The sequence below is a fragment of the Trypanosoma grayi genome (genome assembly GCF_000691245.1).
Source record: "Trypanosoma grayi strain ANR4 Tgr_405_V1, whole genome shotgun sequence".
In the NCBI taxonomy this organism is placed as follows: domain Eukaryota; phylum Euglenozoa; class Kinetoplastea; order Trypanosomatida; family Trypanosomatidae; genus Trypanosoma; species Trypanosoma grayi.
In genome coordinates, this window is record NW_008826024.1 from 6841 (window position 1) to 13337 (window position 6497).

General features: G+C 58.8%; 3 protein-coding genes across 3 annotated transcripts; all 3 read right to left on the reverse strand.

Annotated features, from left to right (window-relative positions):
- Positions 1-402: 402 nt before the first annotated feature.
- Positions 403-801, reverse strand: DQ04_04051030 (thymidine kinase; the record flags this gene model as incomplete). The annotated part of the gene is made up of 1 exon (XM_009313290.1): positions 403-801. One exon carries the CDS (start codon positions 799-801, stop codon positions 403-405), a length of 399 nt encoding a protein of 132 aa, XP_009311565.1.
- Positions 802-902: 101 nt separating this feature from the next.
- On the reverse strand, positions 903-1310 carry DQ04_04051040 (putative thymidine kinase; the record flags this gene model as incomplete). Its single annotated transcript, XM_009313291.1, has 1 exon — positions 903-1310. One exon carries the CDS (start codon positions 1308-1310, stop codon positions 903-905), a length of 408 nt encoding a protein of 135 aa, XP_009311566.1.
- Positions 1311-1905: 595 nt separating this feature from the next.
- DQ04_04051050 (hypothetical protein) lies at positions 1906-6372 on the reverse strand (the record flags this gene model as incomplete). Its single annotated transcript, XM_009313292.1, has 1 exon — positions 1906-6372. One exon carries the CDS (start codon positions 6370-6372, stop codon positions 1906-1908), a length of 4467 nt encoding a protein of 1488 aa, XP_009311567.1.
- Between the last annotated feature and the right edge of the window lie 125 nt (positions 6373-6497).

Here is a 6497-nt window from a genome sequence, read left to right on the forward strand (position 1 = left end):
AAAAAAAAAAAACAACAACAACAAAACGAGAAGCGACGGCAGGGGAAGCACCACACACCTGTGCAACTGTGTGTCATACACCCCCCTCCACCAGGGGGGTGGCGCAACGCCCTTTATCAGATGCCCCGCCGTCGCTCACGTTTCGTTTGCCGCAGAATTGCATCTATGCTCCACATGGCGCCGAAGCGGTGGGTCCCTGCAGCGGCCCCGGGCTGGGGATGGAACACAAAACGAAAAAAAAAAAGCGAGTGACAACAACCAGAGTGCAGTGTGCGTTCTATCATGGGGGAAGGCGGCAAGCAAAAACAACAACAAAAAAATCAAACAGCAGAGGAGGGTGTGGTGGTGGCGGCGGTAGTGCAGCGTGTTGTACATACACTCCATGATTTTTTTTCTTGCGTTCTAACAGCAATCGCCACGAAGTTTCTTCACACAGTTGGGCTTATTACCGGCCTCGGCGTTCTCCTGCCTGTTCTCCTTCTCCTCATCTGCCACCGCGTCGGCCGGCCGCTTGCGTGCGGAAGCGGCGGAGCCCGGTGAGATCGCCCTCGCCGCGCTCCCAGCGTCGGGCGATGCGGACCCGGGGCACGGCGCCTCTTTCTTCACGATGTTTTCGGGGCTCTCTTTTACCTGCGTTGCGGCACTGCACTTCTCCTCTGCCTTCTCCGCCTCTGCCCGCTCCTTCGCGATGTAGCATGCCCTGCAGGCGGCGATGTACATGTCGGCCCCGCCGATAAGTTCCCGCTTGTCGGAGTTGACGGTGCGGTACGTGAAGGACGCGTCACGTGTGTTGCACTCCATGCAGACCGCGCTCAGCTTCTTCACCGACTCCGCCAGCGGGATGAGGTTGCAGATGCCGTCGAACGGCCGGCGGCGGTAGTCGCCGTCCAGTGCGGAGACGATTACGGTCTTGCCGGCGTCGGCGGCGGTGTTGCAGAATTCGACCACGTCGTCGAAGAACTGCCCTTCGTCCACCGCCACCACGTCGTACGAACGCCACGCGTCGCCGACCTCGCGTAGCTCCGCGACGGCTGCCGTGGCGCCAAGCACCACCTTATCGTGCGAGGAGACGCTCTCGCGATTGTAGCGCANAGCTCCGCGACGGCTGCCGTGGCGCCAAGCACCACCTTATCGTGCGAGGAGACGCTCTCGCGATTGTAGCGCACGTCGCGGGAGTGCTTGATCACGTAACACGACCGGCGCGCGAATAACTCGCGGCGGACACGACGCATCAACTCAGTCGTCTTTCCGGCGAACATGGGACCGATGATGAGCTCAATGTGTCCGTGGTTTTCAGTCATTTCTGCCATTTGAAAGCCGGCAAAAACAAAAAGGTAAAACACGTGGTTTGGTAGATGTGTGGTAAGAAAGCTTCTTGCTCAGGTGCGTCTGTACGCTTGCCTGTTTGTGTGCGTGTAATATGGAGCTTGTGGCGGAGGCCTGCTTAGATTAGTAGAATTGTGAGAGAAACAAGAGAAGAAAACAACGCCATGCACTTACTCGGTGGTGCGCCCCGCTGCCGAGCAGGACGTTGATGGGAGGAGTGACCCGGTGGCTGCTAGGCCAAGCTGACCAATACTACAATACACGTGCGTGTCATGTATTTGTACCTGCATCGGGAAGGGGTCCCTGGGGAGAAATGAATACAAGAAAGGAAGCGCCACAGTGGAGAGCAAAAAAGAACGAAACTCTACACTTCATGATCTAAAACGTAAAAATAATCCTTGCTTTTGGCTCTTAATGAGTGTTGTATCTAGCTTTACAAACAATAACGGTACATTCCACTAGAGCAATAAGGTGGTGCATGCGGCATCTGAGTATATTTGTGCCAGCTGCGATTCGATGGGCACAGACGCCACCCTCACAACCATGCAACGCCATTCACAATCTCTCCTCCGTCGTATGTCACCGGTTGCGCCGACGCGCCTCCCTGAGAGCCTGCTGTATCACCTCCTGGTCCTCGCGGTTCCTGTGGCGCCGGTAATCCGCGCCACCAGCGGCGTCGAGCGACGCCTCCCGCATCTTTTCCCGAGAGGCGGACGGTGACGACGACAAATTCACGTCACGTGGCACCAAAGCGCCACCACCGGTGTGTTGCTGTTGTTTCTGATTCTGGGGGGAGCGGGGCTGCGGCGAGTGCGGGCGCCGCAGCGGTGATGCGCCGGCGCACCACGACACGGGCATCGTGAAGTAATCGCCACCACGCTTCGCCTCAATCTCGCGGCGTTCCCGCGACGAGAAAACGGCACCCGCGGACTGCACAATTCGCTTCAGCGCGTACAGGATGCATTCTTCCGCCATGTGCAGGTCGTGCGTGGGGTCAACAGCAAAGCTGTCACGCGCGGCCCCAGTGGACTCATGGATGGCGTCCAACACAGGTTGGAGGGCGGCCCTCGCGTCGTGCAGATGATCCTTCACCGACAGCGCAACAGAAAGCGCGTGAGCGCGGCTATGCCGCAGGAAGTCTTCACCCTCGTCTTCTTGTGCCGCAGCCTTTGTATTCTTGCCGGGCTGCTGCTTTTCAACCAGAGCGTCATTTGCACGGCCAAGCTCCTCCGACAGGTCGCGGCACTTCTTCGACAGTTCGTCTAGGCGCACTGTATTGTTCCGCTCGTTCTCTCGCCAGTGCGCCACAACGCTGGCAAGCAGCTGCGCAAAGTACACGACCTCCGCAGCACTAGAAGCCAACACAGGTGGCTTCGCGTTCAGCATTCCCTGCTGTTGCTCTAACTGCCGTGGCTGTGGATACGCACTTGCCGTCCGGGTAAGTGGGGACGGCGTGGCGGTCTTTCTGGTGATTGGACGCGGCACGCGTGCGGACAACGACGGCGGAGCAATGCCGCTGCTATAACTGAGTGAGCGACCAAACGAGCGCAAGGCACTACCAGCCCCTGCCGATGCCCGCGTCCTGCGTATGGGACTCTGCACTTGCTCCTCGGTCGCGGAGACGCACTGCTTCAGCAGCTGCGCCGCCGTACTCATCGACAGAAGTGCCGCCGCCAGCTGCTCCTTCTCTGCCGCATTGCCGCGTTTCTGCCCTTTCTCCGCCGCGTTTCCGAGGTGCTGCTCAACGAAGGCGATAATGTCGCCGACCGTCTGCTCCTTTTCCGTCAACGGCACAGACAGCGTCTGCGTGCAGAATTGACGCAGTCGCTGGACTTCAGACGCACTTGCCGTTCCTGAAGCAGCAGAGGACGCCGTTTTAGAACGACGCAGCTTCATCACCTCGCCCTCGAGGGCACGGCGCGCGTCCTCTTCTTGCACTAGCTGTTTCACCAACTCATCCGCCCGTTGGTTTCTTCTGTTCATTTCGGTCTGCAGCTCAGTCACCGTGTTCTGCAGGCCAACGCGGTCCTTCTCAAGCCGCGCCGCGACCTCCTGCAGCTGCTTCCGCCCCGCCTCGCATGCCTCGCACCGCTGCATAAGCTCCACAACACGCCCTTCAAGCGCCTTCTTTGCTGCCTCCGTCTCGCGCTGTAGCGCGTCATTCTTCGCAAGTCGCTTGGAGAGCAGCTGCGTCTCCTGCCGAATGTGGTTTAGGAGTCCGTCGCGCTCGGCTTCGCTGCGCTGGTGGCTCGTCTCCGCCGCCGCACTCGCGAGTTCCCTTTCCTGCAATTCCTTCTGCAGTGTGGCAAGCTGTGAACGCAGCTGCTCGCAGTCGGCCTCATGTTCCCGTAGCTTTTCGCGGAACGCCTTCTCTGCCATGCGCCACTGCCGTGCATTGCTCTCATGTCTATCACACACCTCATCGTACTCCTCATACGCGCAACGCAACGCGGTGATGACGTCATTATTCTCCTCCTCTTTTCCTGCCGTCTGTGCTCTCGTGTCAGTTGCTGCAGCCTCACCAGAGAGTCGGCGACGCTGGCCCCCATGTCGCCGTGCCGCCTGCAACTCTGTCACCCTCGCCGCCTGCACGCGCAGGGTCTCGTGGTTCGCGGCGGCGGCGGCGGCATCCTGAGCGAGCCGCCTCTGCTCGCCATCAAGTGCCTCGAGTGCCTCGGTGGCCCTCTCTAGATCCTGCTTCGCCTGCTGCAGCATCTCCGCGAGGTGCTGCTTCCCACTCTCTTCCTCACGCAGCCGTGTCTCCAATGTGTGGGCCCGCGCTCGCTCACAGCGGTACTGTCGATCAACCGTTACCAGTGACTTCTCCGTCGCAGCAACTTTTGCCGTCAGCCGACCTGCGCGCTCTGCGAGCGACAGTGTCGCATCCTCCGTGACCAGCGCATCCCCTACTCGCGAGAGCTCCTCCGTCAGCGCAGCCTGACTCACCGCCATAGCCTGCGCACGTTCGCGCTCCCCATGAAGTTGCGCCTCCAGTTCCCGAAGCTGCGCTTCGGTGTTCGCTGCGACACGTGTGTTGACGGCACGCAGACCCTCCACCTCCTCACCCGCTGTCTTCAGCTCCTGCGCAAGGCGTTGAATCTCCCGGTTTCGACTCTCCACAAGCCCCTTCATATCGCGCCACTCCTGCAGGAAGAGCGCGGTCGTAGGGGCCGTCACCCTCTCCTCGCTTTCCGTCACTCGCGTTGAACCAACAGGAGATGAGCTTAACTGCAGCTGCACTTCTGCCTGCAGTTCCTGGCCTTTGAAGGTGAGGGAGAGGACATTCACCGGTACAGCTTTTGCCGCGGCCGCCACTTCGCCGAGCAAGAGGGCACGCAAAATGTCGTTGCTCGTTGCGTCGTGCGGCATGGCTCCCAGCTCGCCGTGGTCACTCCACTTTATTGAAAGTGACCGCGTCACAATCGGTGGTGCTTCTACTGCTTTGCGAAGCAGCTGTTGTTGCTGCTGCCGAACTGCGGCCACCTCTTGCCGCCGCTTTGTTTCGGCGTCGCGAAGCTCAGCGGAGGCTCGGCGGCGTGCCTCATTGAGGTTCGCAGCGGCCTGCTCTTCTTGGCGCTTTGCCTCGGCGGCGATTTCCTGAAGCCGTGCCGTAAGCTCAGCGACAGTCTTGTCCCGCTCCGCAAGTGTCCCTGTGAGCTGCTGGAGTTGAACATGCAGCTCCTTCTCCTTCGCCCGCTGCCTCTCAATTTCGCCGTACATTACTTTGACGGTCTCTTCCGTTTCATCGAGTGCTTCGTTCACTATGCGTCTGTCCGCTTCGTGGTGGTCATTTTGCCGGTCCAACGACGACTCCATACGCCGCAGCTGTTTCTGCAGCGCCGCGAGCTCTTCCTCCTTCGCCGCGAGGGCCCGCTGCGAGTTGTGCAGCTCTTCCTGAACCAAATCCCATCCTTCCTTTGGCGCGTCCAGGCGCTGCAGCAGCTGCGTCATGGCCACAAAGGGGCACTCCATCAGCTGAACCCCCACCACCTCCTCGCGGAGACCGGCGGGGCGGCGCACATCCACTTCAACAGCGACAACATCAGGCCCCTGATGCATCTCCACAATGGAGATAAACCCGTGCGGTGCACATAGCTCCAGCGACGCATCCGTTAGAAAGGCGCACCGCATCGCATCTGGTTTATTCTGCAGAAGTCGTACCCACTCAGCACCACGAAAAAAGCGACGGTGTCGCGTCGAAACGTACTTACTTGCTCCCTTCCACTGTACAGAAAGCTGTTGATTTTTTGAGCTGGCTGACACAGCCTCTCGGTGCTTGCGTTGCAACTCAAGAAGCTCCTTCTCTCGATCTCGCAGTGTCTGCCGCATTACACGATACTCTGCCTGGTAACTAGTGAGCTTTTCCTCTGTGCGGTTGTACTTCTTCTCCATCTCCGCCAGCTTCTGCTCGAGTGCTGAAACAGCATCTCTCTCCACCATTGGTGGGGCCGCTTGACTGGATGTGGGCTTGCTTTCTCTCAATGACAACTCGCCTGCTCTGGCGCAAGCTTGCGCCTCTTTAAGCTCCGCACGAGCAACCTCTAACGCTCGCTCGCGCTTTGCAAGCTCGCCCTCCATGTGTTTCTTCTTATACCACAACTCCTGAACACCGTCCATAATTTCCTGTACTGACACGGCGCATTTGGGACCCGCACCTTTCTCCAACTTATCATCGCTCTTCTTCTTCTTCGCCGCTGTCTTCGTGGAGTCCCCCTTCACCAGTGCTGCTAGCATCCCCAGCTGCTCATCGTATTGGCGCATACGGCTCTCATGAGCCTCGTCATAGCGCTTGATAAGCTGTTTCTCACTAAGGAGCGCCTCTAGCCGTTCCACCTGCGCCACTTGCTCCTGGAGCAAACACTGCAACGCGACTACATCTTCCACAGGCTTATCATCTTCTCTAGACGCTGTTTCAACCTTCGTGTCAACAGCGGAAGTAACGGAGTGGCGCCCCACGGTAGGAATCTGCACCACGCGGTTTGACCTGACGGCGGCAGAGATGGAACGAGGAGCACGCCCACGAGCGGCTGCTCGTGCCCCTTCCATTGATATATTTCCTTTTATGTATATGTTCTTCCCCCCTCCCCCTTACAAACGACACAAGGAAGTAAACTGGCAAGAAAGGAGAATTATTTGTGTCCGGAGCATCCCCCTTCAATAATAAAAAAAAA